This window comes from Nannobrachium achirus, assembly GCF_963921795.1.
Source record: "Nannobrachium achirus genome assembly, chromosome: 16".
Lineage (NCBI taxonomy): Eukaryota > Metazoa > Chordata > Actinopteri > Myctophiformes > Myctophidae > Nannobrachium > Nannobrachium achirus.
In genome coordinates this window covers 16641883-16659496 of record NC_137823.1, presented here as the reverse complement: position 1 = coordinate 16659496, position 17614 = coordinate 16641883, and the positions used below count along the sequence as shown (strand labels likewise).

At 41.4% G+C, this 17614-nt stretch overlaps 2 protein-coding genes across 2 annotated transcripts in view; both read right to left on the bottom strand.

The window, feature by feature from the left end:
- The window catches only part of LOC308300841 (5'-deoxynucleotidase HDDC2-like), a gene marked incomplete at its 3' end in the record, with an annotated part of 59387 nt that extends 49671 nt beyond the window's left edge, over positions 1–9716 (bottom strand). Inside the window, exons 1-3 of the mRNA XM_080744738.1 lie at positions 9625–9716; positions 8924–9045; positions 5655–5757 (exon numbers count right to left, since the gene is read on the bottom strand). Coding sequence (XP_080600864.1) covers positions 5655–5757; positions 8924–9045; positions 9625–9705 — 306 coding nt within the window. The 5' untranslated portion in view covers positions 9706–9716. The remainder of the gene's footprint in view (positions 1–5654; positions 5758–8923; positions 9046–9624) is intronic.
- A 745-nt stretch (positions 9717–10461) lies between these two features.
- Positions 10462–17614, bottom strand: part of LOC308300840 (5'-deoxynucleotidase HDDC2-like) — a gene marked incomplete at its 3' end in the record, with an annotated part of 33136 nt that continues 25983 nt past the window's right edge. Inside the window, exons 3-8 of the mRNA XM_080744737.1 lie at positions 16226–16328; positions 15506–15574; positions 13754–13892; positions 12586–12686; positions 11671–11809; positions 10462–10616 (exon numbers count right to left, since the gene is read on the bottom strand). Coding sequence (XP_080600863.1) covers positions 10462–10616; positions 11671–11809; positions 12586–12686; positions 13754–13892; positions 15506–15574; positions 16226–16328 — 706 coding nt within the window. The remainder of the gene's footprint in view (positions 10617–11670; positions 11810–12585; positions 12687–13753; positions 13893–15505; positions 15575–16225; positions 16329–17614) is intronic.

The following is a 17614-nucleotide window of genomic DNA, read 5'->3' as shown; positions in this document are numbered from 1 at the left end:
TCCCTGACGGTCGCAATAACACTTCTAGAATACACCTCTAGAATGGATTGCTATGACATTTGTTCAACAAGGTGATCAGCAATCTCTCAACACGTCGCTCTGCGACACTTTGAGAGCTTGTAGAGCTTGTAGATCTGCTATTTTCACATTCTAGCACATGTTAGAAAATGTCTCCCCCTGCCCCTAAAAAATCCTCTGCACTGCCCTGGCTAGAGCAGGTCTAGAACTGCCCTGGCTAGGCAGATCTCACTGATCGCACTGTTTTTTTATGGGACTGAACACCATCAGGGGGTCCAACAGGGACCACTGAAACAGAGATATAGTGGTCCTGGAGGGAAGCACACACACACACACACACACACACACACACACACACACACACACACACACACACACACACACACACACACACACACACACACACACACACACACACACACACACACACAGCTGTTCTCACACTTTTTTTTCTTCTCTTTTTTTTTCCGGCAGCCAGCCTTTTGAGCTCAAATGCGTCTTTTGCCAGTTCACTGTGGGTTATGGGGAGATTTATACATTTGTATTGCAATTTATACATTATTACAGTATTTTTTTCAAACACACTTACTTTGATGTGTGATATTTTAGGTTCCCTTTAAGATAAAAGGCTCAGACTTTGTGACGGGCTGTGGAAGAATGTAATTAAACATTACATTATATAAAAGCAAATTCTCGGGACTATCGGGCCTGGCGGGGAACGACATTGGGATTTTCTCGGGACTATCGGGGGAGGCGGGGAATGAGTTAATGTAAAATGTCATAGTGGTTGCAGCATTACCTGCGCGGCATAAAGGACCCTGTGCCCGAATCAGCTGAATGTAACTGGAATCACATGTTAACAAAATAAATAACCACAAATAATGCATAGCTATTTTTTCCATCATCCCCTCCGGCCAAATACAGAGTGGAACCTATGTGACCCAGCACGGGTCACATAGGATCATACACACATGATACACTACCGGGCCAATCACAGCGTGCTTGCCGTCTCTTCAGGAAGTAGGCTCCCTCAGCAACAGTGTTTACGATGGTTAAGGATTCTTAACCTCTTACTTCCCAAATCCTGGTCAGAAAATTACGTTCTACCCCTCTACGGATTCGTTATCGGTCGCGGTGGTTTGCGGCCCCGCTCCGGTGGTCCGCGGCGACTCCGGGCGAAAAACGGCCGAAAAAAGCAATACCGCTACTGACCACTTGTTGAGCAACTTACACAGTATAGCTTTAATGCGGCCCGCAGGTTAATACCGGAATACTGATATATTATTGATTTCAGCTGTTAAAATTCCATACATGACCTGCTTTAATTCCTTCAGTCTATATTAGTAGCTTAATGACTATTATAGTAGTATTAATTGTGGGCTCGCCTGTAAGGCGAGCACACTTTAGATATTGTCATTATTGTGGGCTCGCCTGTGAGGCGAGCACACTTTAGATATTGTCATTATTTATTAGTGTGGTTGCCCTTACAGGGCAACACACTATAGTCCTAGGGAAACTTTATTTTTTATTCTAGATAAAACTTTTTTCGGCGCGTTTCACCGCCCACAGTTTTTACGCCACACACTCGCGCCATATGTCAAATCGACCGGCTTCATCGGGAATCGAGTGCTATTATTCTGCTAAGAGAAAAGTTGTATCGTTTAATTGATATTAATTTATTAGTGAATTAAATTTCCCCATTGACTTATAATGGGAATTGCAAAAACTCAAATTCAATTATTTTTTTCTCGCAAACCATAGGGGCTACAGTTTCAAAACTTGGAGGGAAGGTTCATAATGCATACAAGGATTAACTGAAAAATAATTACTTCATTTGGCCTCATGGTGGCGCTATAACAGCTCACTTTACCTTTTGGCTTATAACTCTTGAACCGTAGGTCGGAAAATTAAAATTATTTTTTCCCTGGATTCCTTGGGTCATGACGCATCTCTCCATATAGGCCCCGCCCATTTGCGTCAGGATAGATTTTCCGCCATTTTGAATTTTCTTCAAAACACACTTTTTGCTCCTTTTCCTACATATTTTCTCCAAATGTCACAGAAATCGGTACACGTGATCTCTGGACCCATGCGATAAACATATTCAAGCGATATTTCGATAGTCCATACCGTTCGTCCGGAACAGGCTTACGAAGTTAGCGAGGGGGGTCCGTTTTGCCAAAAATAGCCATAAATCACAAACGAAACATCCAGTCAACACAAAATTTTAACCACAACTTGCGGGTGGGATATTCAACAAATTCCCAGAAGCATTTCCACTTCGACCCTTAGGGGGCGCCACAAACGCGCAAAGTGTAACCATTTCGTGCCAACACGCGTTTTTCAGGGGGAACGACCCTCTCAAAACTAAACAAAAAGCGATCTCGGGAGCGACGCGACAACATAATCGCCTTGCGAAACTCGTGGGAGGAGCCTATTTCTTTAAAACAAGAAACCATATCCTTACATCAAGAACGCAGGATCCCAACGGCACCTTTTCGAATCGCGCGTCGCACGGCCCCGCCGGTATCCGTCCCTACGTCCTCTCCCTCAGGCCCCGGCGTTTTCCTCGGGGTCCCGGAGGCGCATCCCCGCCGCTCGCGCCGGGGCGGGGCGGGCGACCACACTCGCAATTTCCCAAATTGCACATTTTCTAGTTTCTATACTATACATATCAAGATTCTCCTCAAAACTTCGGTTCCTTTCTACTCCTACATACTTAGTGAGAAAATGAAAATAAACACATCAATGTGTTCAGCTTACAGTGGCGACGTGTGCTATTACTTTATACAGCAATCGGCCAAATGGTGGCGCTGTAGGAAGCCTTCGAAAGTGCGAACTTTGAACAGATATAGCTCATGCTGTCTTTGAGGTACAGCCATGAAAGCGGTATACACGTATGCGTCTCCTCATGCCGAAAAACTTTTACGCTCTGACTTTTGACCTTTGACCTTTAGATCCCCCAGAATTTTGAATTATATGAAAAACAGTAAAAATCTATCTCCTCCTGGGTTTTTTTCGTTACGCGCACAAAACTTTTTTCATGTGAACTTTGGACCAAAACGGTCAGACTGTCTGGTCGGATTTCTTTTAAAGTGAAATGTAATTTTTTAATAATTCAATCAATATTGCGGTTTTATGCAAATTATTATTCGGCCTCTAAATCATACATGCAAAGTTACACGTTCACGGCATTTGGCAAAGATGTAGAGGGTTAGTCAAAGTATCACTGAAACCAATTTTATTCCAATCGGCCAAATGGTGGCGCTGTAGGAAGCCTTCGAAAGTGCGAACTTTGAACAGGTATAGATCATGCTCTGTTTTAAGTACAGCCATGAAACCTGTATACACGTATGCGTCTCCTCATGCCGAACAACTGTTACGCTCTGACCTTTAACCTCTGACCTTTAGATCCCCCAGAATTTTGAATTATATGAAAAACAGTAAAAATCTATCTCCTCCTGGGATTTTCGCGTTACGCGCACAAAACTTTTTTCACATGAACTTTGGACCAATACGGTCAAACTGTCAGGTCGGATTTCTTTTAAAGTGAAATATATTTTTTAAATAATTCAATAGATATTGCGGTTTTATGCAAATTATTCTTCTGCCTCTAAATCATACATGCAAAGTTACACGTTCATGGCATTTGGCAAAGATGTAGAGGGTTAGTCAAAGTATCACTGAAACCAATTTTATTCCAATCGGCCAAAGGGGGGCGCTATACGAAGCGTTTGAAAATTCAAACTTTAAACGGGCATAAGTCATGCCTCGTTTCGTTTGAAGACATGCAACTTGCTTACACGTGTGCTTTGACTCAAGCGGAAGACATCTGTGTCTTTGTTAAGTAAGCTCCGCCCTTAGATTTTCCGCCATTTTGAGCAGTTTGTAAAACGCTTAAACCCGCTTTTATTCTGGAATTTTCGCGTCACGTCCACAAAACTGTTTTTACATGAACGTTGGACCAATATCTAAAAATCTGTCAGATCGGATTACAAAAAAATTGAAACATGTTTTTTTTAATAATTCAATGAATATTGCAGTTTTATGCAAATTATTCTTCTGCCTCTAAATCATACATGCAAAGTAACATGTTCATGGCATTTGGCAAAGATGTAGAGTGTTAGTCCAAATATCACTAAAACCAATCTTACTCCAATTGGCCAAAGGGGGGCGCTATATCATTTTGAGCAGTTTGTGAAACGCTTAAACCCGTTAGGATTTTTTTTGCAATTTGCATGAAACATTCTACACACAATGTAAGGACCTTTATCTAACATGCCTATGAAGTGCACACACACAAAATAATAATAATAATAATAAATTTAGCTGCAAGCAGCGATAAAGTGGCCAAAGCCAAAAACACCTCAAATCATGAACACAGCCTGCAATGTGCGTGAAATCTTGCAAGCACATTCCCAATAGGTCAAGGAACAGATACCACCCTTCTTACATTGGCCTTTTATAACGCCACCAGCGGGTCAACTTTTGCACAACACATTTTTGGAACAAAATGGACCAATCTTTGACGTCAGTAAGGTCAAAGAGAGCACTGCCTGCGATCTTGACATTTTGTACTTTTATAGCCATTGTTTTCTGGCTTGAAGCGAGCCCACAATTGTTTCGAAGGAACAATATTTTCTAGTTACAAATGTTACAATTGTTATGGCATACAGCTCATGAATATCAAAAGTCCATATTTCAAAATATTACAATATTACACAAGACCACTCAAAACAAGGATTTATAACAGAGAAATGTCAACCTTCTGAAGTCAGAGTTGCTTGAATTCCAGTGGGAGGTTTCCACAGTCAGTTATGATGCTATGGCATCTGCAATGCTTTTTTACACAATATTCTAATTTTATGAGATGGATCTGTATAGTGCTGCTGAGGAACAATAAACAAGATGACTGCAAGCAGCACACACACCTCCCATAGTCCGTAAAGCTCCTGCTTAAGTCCATCCTGCAGCAGACCTGTTAGATGTGTCATCGCTTCCTGAGGAGAGGGAGAAGAGAAGAGAAGAGAAGAGAAGAGAGGTTATTAGGACATTATTTTGTTGCTTTTGGGACAGAAAACGTGTAATTCAACTTTTAATAGTTTTTTAAATGATTTTAAGAAATTAATGCCCGGCCTAAAGAGGGTTACAGACGGAGCACGGTTGCCGCGGGGGCTCCCGCTAGGATCAGCGGGGGCCGCACCGCGGTGAGACATGAACATACGCTCGCAGAGATTTCACGGGACCGCGCCCACTTGCCTCACCGCCCCAAAACTTCTCTGTGCGGCCAAAATAGCCGCTCGCCTCCCATTGAAAATGAATTACTAGGATGCGGTGACCGCGTACCGTCTGGAAACCCCCTTAATTCATCATACAAGAGTGTCACATAAAAGCAGAACAAATAGCAGTCTACAAACTCATAACACTTTGCAGTGACAGGCTGTGATCTGTACATATGCTATTTTTCAGTACTTTGACCATTTTGAAAGTGAAACTGGTTAGCAGATCTCCATGGAAATCTGCTACTTTCACTACTTTTGAACAATCTGAGTCAAAGTGAAAGTGATTACGTCTGTCCGTGGGTTTCATCTGAATGGACTTGTGACTAATAACAACAACACAGGAGGTTAGCGTACCTGCTCCCGCCTGTGTTTCTCTGCTTTGCTGACGTTGTCTGATGGAGCGATGTCTCCTACGATACACTCTGCCATGTCATGAACCAGAGCCATCTTCATGCACCTGGAGGAGAACACCAAGTTATTATTACTATCATTATTGTGGGCTCGCCTGGAAGGCGAGCACACGTATGTTATCTTCATTATTTATCAGTCAGTATCTCCTCAAAACTTTGGCGCGATTCATCTCCTAAACGCTTACACCTTTCAACACCATTCAAATTTTTATGTGTTCAGCTTACTGAGGACAAGTGTGCGTGTATTTTTCTTTTTGAAATGTTTTGTAGTATAATTATAAAAAAATAAAAATGTTTAACTTTAAGCACCCAATGCATTTCCAATGGGTTTAGTGAGTGGGGACAGCGTGAGACAGAGGAAAGGGACCCATGTTTATATTAAGGCGCTGTGGCTGCAATATTCACACTTCAGATATGCTATTTATATCAATGCGTTCACACAGGTCTGCCCTCTGATTTGATCCAAATATCTAAGCTGTGTGATGTATAAAACTATAGTTATAGTTAAAACTATAAATAAATGTCCCTCTCCACTCTACTGATTACACAGCTGTGATTAAAGGCTTGGCTGTCATTGGCTGTTCTGTGGTGCTGTAGCCTTACATAAGTCGAACCTGCAGTGACAATGCGAAAGTCTCGGCAGAGTGCGTCTTAATGTAAGGCTAGTGGTGCTGCAAAGTAACCAAGTACATTTACTCAAGTATATACAAGTACTTGTACCTACAGTACAATTTTGAGGTACTTTTACTCTACTTTCCATTTTTGTTACATATACTCTACTATAAATACAGCATTTGACAGCCTCAGTTACTTGTTACTTTGCAGATTTTATTATTAATAAAAAACATAGATGGACCACTTAATACTGCTATGAAGTTGATCTACAATGTGCACACGCACGCACGCACACACACACACACACACACACACACACACACACACACACACACACACACACACACACACACACACACACACACACACACACACACACACAACAACTGTTACTGTGTTAATGTGGAGACGTTTGCTTGTATTTGTCTTTGAGACATGTTTTGTAGTGTTTTAGAAATTTTACTTAAAAAGAATAAGGTTTTAGGATCCCGGGCAATGGGATTTACAGTATATATCCTAGAACCCGCAGGGACAATCAGCCGTATTAGTGGTTGTTGTTGGTTGTCAGGGAGATATCACAACCAATGCATTTTCAAATCAGATCCACAAACACAATAAAAGTCATGCTCCACTCCTCAGTCTGGAGTGGCCACATAGAAGAACGCCTTGGTTATAGACATAGTGGAGGACAGATGTGATCTGGGATTGTTAACCTACAGTATATGCACTCAATATACACCTCTAGAACACATAGAATATGTACAGTAAGGTTCAGTAGAGTACAGTAAAAGTACAGTAAGGTTCAGTAGAGTACAGTAAAGTACAGTAAGGTACAGAAAGGTACAGTACAGTAAGGTATAGTAGAGTACAGTACAGTAAGGTACAGTAAAGTACAAAACAATACAGTAAGGTACAGTAGAGTACAGTGAAGTACAGTAGAGTACAGTAAAGTACAGTAGAGTACAGTAAAGTACAGTATAGTAAGGTACAGTAGAGTACAGTACAGTAAGGTACAGTACGGTACAGTAGAGTACAGTATAGTATAGTACAGTAAGGTACAGTACAGTAAGGTACAGTAGAGTACAGTAAAGTACAGTACAGTAAGGTACAGTACGGTACAGTAGAGTACAGTATAGTATAGTAGAGTAAGGTACAGTACAGTACAGTAAGGTACAGTAGAGTAAAGTAAAGTACAGTACAGTAAGGTACAGTAGAGTACAGTAAAGTACAGTAAGGTACAGTACAGTAGAGTAAAGTACAGTAAGTTACAGTAGAGTACAGTAAAGTACAGTAAGGTACATTACATTAGAGTACAGTAAAGTACAGTAAGTTACAGTACAGTACAGTACAGTACAGTACAGTACAGTACAGTAAGGTGCAGTACAGTATAGTAAGGTACAGTACAATACTGTAAGGTACTGTACCTTACAGTACCTTAAAGTATCCTATTTGTTGGGTTGGAAGCGAGCCCACACTGTTTCGAAGGAACAGTATTTCTAGTTATTATTACTATTTTAACCATTTAGGCCTAGAATTATTGAATGCTTTAACTATTGAAAAATAGCAGATCTACAAGCTCACAGCGAGCTTGTAGAAATGCTATTTTTGAAAAATCTTGGAAATGTGTGCACATTTTTCAATATATATTTTTCAAAGCAAACTTTTGCAACTCAAATCTCTGCTTCTGGGGGGTCCCTGGAACAACATATTTGAAATGGGCTGCCATTATCCCCTGGGTCACACAGATCCTCTGCTCCATCGTATTCTAACCCCTATTCACTTTTTCAACATCACATTGTAAGAACTGTGTTAATAATAATAATCTGGCCATGCTGTCAGGTATGTGTCAGTTATGATACACATTTTAAATTAGGCTTTTCTCTTACACTATTTAAATCGTGTTGAGAAAAAAAGAAATGCTGCTATTTGTTCCAAAGCGACTGCAAAAGATTGCTGCTATTAGTTAAAACAAGCTTTATACCCTGTATATATAACATAGCTCTGTTTACACAATGCCAGCTTAGCCTGTACCAACTGTATATACGTTCCCCATGTTCAACTGTTTTTACTTTATTTTTACACTTGCTTTGGCTATGTAAACGTATGTTTTTCTCTTGCTCCATTGAATTGAATTGATATTGAGTTATATTTGCTAATGTCTGCGTGTTTAGGGAGAGTTTTTTATTAAAAGGTAGGGTAGGTGATTTCATTTAATTCAAATAATAACAAAATGGGTCTATGTTCTGATAGTACTAGTTACTATAGAGTATTTAGTCCATATTTGGACTTCAGCCTTATCTTCTCCTGTGAGGAGAATAAAGCAGTTTCAAAAACTGTTGGGTGACAAGTTTTAGATAGACTTCGATGATCTATTATTTATTTCATATTAAGTTGTATTATCATCAGACTTAAAAGACATTTTTACAACAAGGGTTCACATTTTATTGTGCTGTCAAACGATGAAACTATATGGAATCCATGAAAAGGTTGTGGGGGTCCCTGCTTCATCTCTCTCTCAACTAAGGGGTCCTTAGCCTGAAAACATTGAAGACCCCTGATTTAAAATATGAACCCTTGTAAAAAAGCCAGCATCCTTGCCTGTCCTTGTCCACTGTGGGGTCAGTGATGGTCAGAGCCATCAGGGCCATCCTGTACATGTGATCTGAGACACTCTCTGGTTCCTTCACCTTCCTGTACACCCAGCCTGTCCGCGGGACCCTCTGGAATGGAGAGAGAGACACACACACACACACACGCGCGCGCACGCACGCACGCACACACGCACACACACGCACACACACTTCAATTCAAAAGAGCGTTCTGTCTGTCATTCAATATGAGTTTAAAAAAAGGATCTCAATTAAAACACGCCTCTGCTTTCCTGAGCTTATCCTTTTAATTGACCTTGTACCATGAAACTGTACCTTTTCCTATGCAAACTTCTAATAAATACTTCAATCAATCAATCAATCAATCAAAATTGGCATGAGAAAACATACGTTTTCATTGCCAAAGCAAGTGTCAAAATATAATAAAAACTGTTGAAAAAGGGGAACATATATACAGTTGGAGTGGGTATAGCATTGTGTAAACAGAGCTATATGTCACATTTTGGCCTTATGTTAATGTTGTATATGGTGACTGACTACTAAGCTTTTTGGAACAAATAGCAGCAATCATTTGCAGTGGCTTTGGGACAGAAAAGCAGATTTTCTTTCTCAAAACAATTTGACGCGCACACACACACACACACACACACACACACACACACACACACACACACACACGCATGCACACACCAGAAGGAGTCGGCTCCTCATCTTCCTCCGGCTCCTCCTCTTCCTCTTCCTCACTGGAGGAGGTGAGATGGGGTGACTCATTAGCCTGTGGATCCCGGAACCCCTATATGAAAATGTCAATGTCAGCTAAACTATAATAATAGCACTTAATACCGTATGAGCCCGAATATTTTACGACTCCGATTATAATACGACCCCTATTTTTCAATCATCATTTTGGAGAAAAAAAATATGTTGAAGGCAAAAAAAACACATCTACGTGATATTAATAAAAAGGGAAGAAAAAAAGTACAGTAGTTACATAGCAAAACAGTAGTTTTCCCCCGAAAATATATGTTTTAATTAGTTTAATCCTCTGGATCAGACAGAGGAGAGAAATAGCCTTAGAAAGCGCAGTGCATCTTGGGTAGGAAGATGACCGCGAGCCTATCGTTCTACTCACATAATAGGCTGGCTTTCGTAATTCTGCCCATTTAAAATATATGTACCCAATCGAAACTCTTAATTACATTGATAAGGTCCATGTTAACTAGTTTGTTGAAGCTTATTCATTATAATGATCAAAATCGCTATCAGCTCGCGGCGCCGTACTGCACGCTCGCCGTGCCTCGCAGTGCGCACCGAGTTGAAAGCCTGAAGCAACGTTCTCCCACTGCATAACTCCACCCCCGATAGCAAATAGTGAATGATTTTTTCTGGTTGGCCAGTCAGGGAGTCTCAGGGACCAATCAGAAGGCTGACAAACGGTCCATTACGTCACCGTTGGCACTATAGGCTATTATACTCACATTAAGGTAGGCATCTTCCCATAAAGCCTTTTTATATTTGGCAGAGAAGTCAGTCAGTGTGTGGTGGTTCTGTGTACTCCGTGTTGGTACTGGCGGGCTCCACGTTCCCAGAATGCTTTGCGTCGTCTGCTCTGCTCATGTGCTCTGTCCTCTCCTGGTTCAGACAGCTGACCAGCTGGACCACGTCTGGGTGCTGGAAGCGACCTAAGAACAGCACAGAAAATATCATCACAAGTCAACAACAATTTTCAACCTGGCGACATGTTTTAAAATATTTTCAGAAATGACAAAAAAAAACATTATCTGTTGACATAGGTAAATGTAATGTAGATGCGAAAATTGTGTGGAAACAATTCAAAAATAAACACTATAAACGTCTTTAGGACGACCCTTTATATCGGGCTGGTGGTGTCATTTTCAAAGTAGCAGGTAAATGGTAAATGGTGCATTTATATAACGCCTTTATCCAAGGCTCTTTACAGAGATTGTGCATTGCATTCACCCGTTCACACACACATACACTGATGGCAGAGGAAACCATGCAAGGCACCGACCTGCTCACCGGGAGCAACTAGGGGTTCAGAGTCCTGCTCAAGGATACTTCGACACTAACTCTGGGGGAGCCTGGGATCGAACTGGGAACACTTCAGGAACCCTCCGTGTTCTAAGACGGCAACTCTACCCCTGAGCCACTGTCGCCCCAGGCATTTAAAAAGCAGGCATTTGTTAGCATCTGTTCTCGCTGCTACAATGACTTTAGATGTCAGCAGATGCATTGGTAAGCGGGGATCTCTTATTCATCTTGACTTCTAGAAAGAGTTGTGTCAACGAGGGGACGCAAACACTACAGGTCATGTGTTTTATCCAGCGTGCAGGCTTCATCAACACCCACTATGAGGATTCAAAGTTTGTAACTATACAGAGTGGTGTTTGGAACCCAATGGCAAATGTTATTTGCCAAATTGCAATCGGCCATTCTCGTCTCTGAGCACACCAAAACAAATTACAAATCAACTGCAAGTTGGTTTTGGCCGCAAGTGATTTAATTCATTATTATACATATGCATATTCTTTGCTTCCATGATCCACCATTGCTGTAACGGCTCTGCGAGACTAGAGATACAGAAAGGAACGCACAAGGTTTTTAACAGAGAGAAAAAGAATGAGAAGGACAAACAGAAAAGAAAAGATGATGGTGACAGGGACAGAACGGCTAGTGTTCAGAACGGGACAGATACGGCAGAGAGACACGCCTCACCGTTGGTGGAATCAAAGAACTCCTGCAGTCTCCCAGGCGCTCCCTCTATCTGCTCGTACTCGTGGGCTTGGAGGATCATCTCCAGAAGGTCAAACTGTTTCACCAGCCTGGCCTCTGGGCTGCTCTGGTTCTCATACTCCTACAGAGAGACAAGAGTTTACTCAATCTGTCCGTGTGACTTCAGTCTCATCACCATCACTTCAAACCTTTGCCTCGATTCAGATTAATGAGCTATAAAAAACATATAAAGTTAAAAGATCAGATCTACAAGCTCACAACGTGTCGCGAATCTCGCGATGCAAAGCGTTGTGAGCTTGCAGTTCGGCTATTTTTACTATTTGTGTATGCCGCCATTGTACAAGTACAAGTATTTAATCCTCTGGATCAGACAGAGGAGAGAAATAGCCTTAGAAAGCGCAGTGCATCTTGGGTAGGAAGATGACCGCGAGCCTATAGTTCTACTCACATAATAGGCTGGCTTTCGTAATTCTGCCCATTTAAAATATATGTACCCAATCGAAACTCTTAATTACATTGATAAGGTCCATGTTAACTAGTTTGTTGAAGCTTATTCATTATAATGATCGAAATCGCTATCAGCTCGCGGCGCCGTACTGCACGCTCGCCGTGCCTCGCAGTGCGCACCGAGTTGAAAGCCTGAAGCAACGTTCTCCCACTGCATAACTCCACCCCCGATAGCAAATAGTGAATGATTTTTTCTGGTTGGCCAGTCAGGGAGTCTCAGGGACCAATCAGAAGGCTGACAAACGGTCCATTACGTCACCGTTGGCACTATAGGCTATTATACTCACATTAAGGTAGGCATCTTCCCATAAAGCCTTTTTATATTTGGCAGAGAAGTCAGTCAGTGTGTGGTGGTTCTGTGTACTCCGTGTTGGTACTGGCGGGCTCCACGTTCCCAGAATGCTTTGCGTCGTCTGCTCTGCTCATGTGCTCTGTCCTCTCCTGGTTCAGACAGCTGACCAGCTGGACCACGTCTGGGTGCTGGAAGCGACCTAAGAACAGCACAGAAAATATCATCACAAGTCAACAACAATTTTCAACCTGGCGACATGTTTTAAAATATTTTCAGAAATGACAAAAAAAAACATTATCTGTTGACATAGGTAAATGTAATGTAGATGCGAAAATTGTGTGGAAACAATTCAAAAATAAACACTATAAACGTCTTTAGGACGACCCTTTATATCGGGCTGGTGGTGTCATTTTCAAAGTAGCAGGTAAATGGTAAATGGTGCATTTATATAACGCCTTTATCCAAGGCGCTTTACAGAGATTGTGCATTGCATTCACCCATTCACACACACATACACTGATGGCAGAGGAAACCATGCAAGGCACCGACCTGCTCACCGGGAGCAACTAGGGGTTCAGAGTCCTGCTCAAGGATACTTCGACACTAACTCTGGGGGAGCCTGGGATCGAACTGGGAACACTTCAGGAACCCTCCGTGTTCTAAGACGGCAACTCTACCCCTGAGCCACTGTCGCCCCAGGCATTTAAAAAGCAGACATTTGTTAGCATCTGTTCTCACTGCTACAATGACTTTAGATGTCAGCAGATGCATTGGTAAGCGGGGATCTCTTATTCATCTCACAGAGCCATTGACTTCTAGAAAGAGTTGAGTCAATGAGGGGACGCAAACACTACAGGTCATGTGGTTTATGTAGCGTGCAGGCTTAATCAACACCCACTATGAGGATTCAAAGTTTGTAACTATACAGAGTGGTGTTTGGAACCCAATGGCAAATGTTATTTGCCAAATTGCAATCGGCCATTCTCGTCTCTGAGCACACCAAAACAAATTACAAATCAACTGCAAGTTGGTTTTGGCCGCAAGTGATTTAATTCATTATTATACATATGGATATTCTTTGCTTCCATGATCCACCATTGCTGTAACGGCTCTGCGAGACTAGAGATACAGAAAGGAACGCACAAGGTTTTTAACAGAGAGAAAAAGAATGAGAAGGACAAACAGAAAAGAAAAGATGATGGTGACAGGGACAGAACGGCTAGTGTTCAGAACGGGACAGATACGGCAGAGAGACACACGCCTCACCGTTGGTGGAATCAAAGAACTCCTGCAGTCTCCCAGGCGCTCCCTCTATCTGCTCGTACTCGTGGGCTTGGAGGATCATCTCCAGAAGGTCAAACTGTTTCACCAGCCTGGCCTCTGGGCTGCTCTGGTTCTCATACTCCTACAGAGAGACAAGAGTTTAAACTGTTTCACCAGCCTGGCCTCTGGGCTGCTCTGGTTCTCATACTCCTACAGAGAGACAAGAGTTTAAACTGTTTCACCAGCCTGGCCTCTGGGCTGCTCTGGTTCTCATACTCCTACAGAGAGACAAGAGTTTACTCAATCTGTCCGTGTGACTTCAGTCTCATCACCATCACTTCAAACCTTTGCCTCGATTCAGATTAATGAGCTATAAAAAACATATAAAGTTAAAAGATCAGATCTACAAGCTCACAACGTGTCGCGAATCTCGCGATGCAAAGCGTTGTGAGCTTGCAGTTCGGCTATTTTTACTATTTGTGTATGCCGCCATTGTACAAGTACAAGTATTTTCCGGACTATAAGGCGCACCGGACTATAAGGCGCACTGCACTGTCAATGAATGGTCTATTTTCGAACTGTTTTCATATATAAGGCGCACTGGACTATAAGGCGCACATAATAGACGCTACCGTTGCGTTATGCATCCAACAGATGGAGCTGTGCTAAAGGGAATGTCAATGTCAATGAATGATCCATATATAAGGCGCACTGGACTATAAGGCGCACTGTAGTTTTTTGAGAAAATTAAAGGCTTTTAAGTGCGCCTTATAGTCCGGAAAATACGGTACTATACAGGGTTGAGTGCGTGATGAGACAAATTGTTTTGGTGTCAATTTGTTGATATATAAGGATAGAAAAGTGCTTCATTATTAAGTCAGTTATTGGTTCTACATATTGATTCAATATACTTTTGGTTATTTACCTAGCCATAAATAAGGTACATTAGAATACTAACTATTTATGAATATCCAGAGAAAGAAAATTGCCAGGAAACACTGTCAAAGCATGTACGCATAAACTGGCATATGGAAACACATGGAATCTGGTTTTAGATATATTAATATCAATAATTTATATACGGGCGGGCCACCTCCGCTTCCGCATCGGTGGCATATCAACCTGTCAGGCTCCTATCACTCGATAATCACCACTGAGCGAGATGTTATCCCTTACCTATTCTATGCCAAGGTGCACTGAAGCTGTAAAAGCCGTGGCAAAACGGCACAAATTCAGTGTTTCATGTTTGTTTTATGTTCTTTTTTACAGATCTAACAGAGCAATACAGGTGCTCCAACCAAACATTTTGATTCGAATGCTAAGTGTACATCTATAAATGTACATGAGTCAAGTGCTATACAGATCCACCTAAAAAATAAAATATTGTGTAAAAGTACATTTTCTTGAAACTTTTATATATTTCTTGAAACTTTCATATATTCTAGATACATTGCACATCCAGTGAATTATTACAAATGTTACAATTGTTATGGCATACAGCTCATGAATATCAAAAGTCCATATTTCAAAATATTACAATATTACACAAGACCACTCAAAACAAGGATTTATAACAGAGAAATGTCAACCTTCTGAAGTCAGAGTTGCTTGAATTCCAGTGGGAGGTTTCCACAGTCAGTTATGATGCTATGGCATCTGCAATGCTTTTTTACACAATATTCTAATTTTATGAGATGGATCTGTATAGTGCTGCTGAGGAACAATAAACAAGATGACTGCAAGCAGCACACACACCTCCCATAGTCCGTAAAGCTCCTGCTTAAGTCCATCCTGCAGCAGACCTGTTAGATGTGTCATCGCTTCCTGAGGAGAGGGAGAAGAGAAGAGAAGAGAAGAGAAGAGAAGAGAAGAGAAGAGAGGTTATTAGGACATTATTTTGTTGCTTTTGGGACAGAAAACGTGTAATTCAACTTTTAATAGTTTTTTAAATGATTTTAAGAAATTAATGCCCGGCCTAAAGAGGGTTACAGACGGAGCACGGTTGCCGCGGGGGCTCCCGCTAGGATCAGCGGGGGCCGCACCGCGGTGAGACATGAACATACGCTCGCAGAGATTTCACGGGACCGCGCCCACTTGCCTCACCGCCCCAAAACTTCTCTGTGCGGCCAAAATAGCCGCTCGCCTCCCATTGAAAATGAATTACTAGGATGCGGTGACCGCGTACCGTCTGGAAACCCCCTTAATTCATCATACAAGAGTGTCACATAAAAGCAGAACAAATAGCAGTCTACAAACTCATAACACTTTGCAGTGACAGGCTGTGATCTGTACATATGCTATTTTTCAGTACTTTGACCATTTTGAAAGTGAAACTGGTTAGCAGATCTCCATGGAAATCTGCTACTTTCACTACTTTTGAACAATCTGAGTCAAAGTGAAAGTGATTACGTCTGTCCGTGGGTTTCATCTGAATGGACTTGTGACTAATAACAACAACACAGGAGGTTAGCGTACCTGCTCCCGCCTGTGTTTCTCTGCTTTGCTGACGTTGTCTGATGGAGCGATGTCTCCTACGATACACTCTGCCATGTCATGAACCAGAGCCATCTTCATGCACCTGGAGGAGAACACCAAGTTATTATTACTATCATTATTGTGGGCTCGCCTATAAGGCGAGCACACTTTAGATATTGTCATTATTTCTATACTATACTATACTAGTCAGTCATATCAAGTTCTCCTCAAAACTTCGGTTCCTTTCAACTCCTACATACTTAGTGAGAAAATTAAAATAAAAACATCAATGTGTTCAGTTTACTGTGGCGAAGTGTGCTATTACTTTTTACAGCAATCGGCCAAATGGTGGCGCTGTAGGAAGCCTTCGAAAGTGCGATCTTTGAACAGGTATAGCTCATGCTGTGTTATACATACAGCCATGAAACCTGTATACACTTATGCGTCTCCTCATGCCGAACAACTTTTACCCTCTAACTTTTGACCTCTGACCTTTAGGTCTCCCACAATTCGGAATTATATGAAAAACAGTAAAAATCTATCTCCTCCTGGGATTTTCGCGTCAAGTGCACAAAACTTTTTTCACATGAACTTTGGACCAATACGGTCAAACTGTCTGGTCGGATTTCTTTTAAAGTGAAATATAATTTTTTAATAATTCAATCAATATTGCGGTTTTATGCAAATTATTCTTCGGCCTCTAAATCATACATGCAAATTTACACGTTCATGGCATTTGGCAAAGATGTGGAGGGTTAGTCAAAGTATCACTGAAACCAATTGTATTCCAATCGGCCAAAGGGGGGCGCTATACGAAGCATTTGAAAATTCAAACTTCAAACGGGCATAAGTCATGACTCGTTTCGTTTGAAGACATGCAACTTGTTACACGCGTGCTTTGACTCAAGCGGAACACATCTGTGTCGTTGTTAAGTAAGCTCCACCCTTCGATTTTCCGCCATTTTGAGCAGTTTGTAAAACGCGTAAACCCGCTTTTATTCTTGAATTTTCGCTCCACGTGCACAAAACTTTTTTTACGTGAACTTTGGACCGATATCTAAAGATCTGTCAGATCGGATTTCTTTAAAATTGAAACATGCTTTTTTAAATAAATTCAATGAATATTGCAGTTTTATGCAAATTATTCTTCTGCCTCTAAATCATACATGCAAAGTAACATGTTCATGGCATTTGGCAAAGATGTAGAGTGTTAGTCCAAATATCACTAAAACCAATCTTACCCCAATTGGCCAAATATATCTTTTCATCTATATCATTTTGAGCAGTTTGTGAAACGCTTAAACCTGTTAGGATTTTTTTTTGCAATTTGCATGAAACATTCTACACACAATCTAAGGACCTTTATCTAATATGCCTATGAAGTGCACA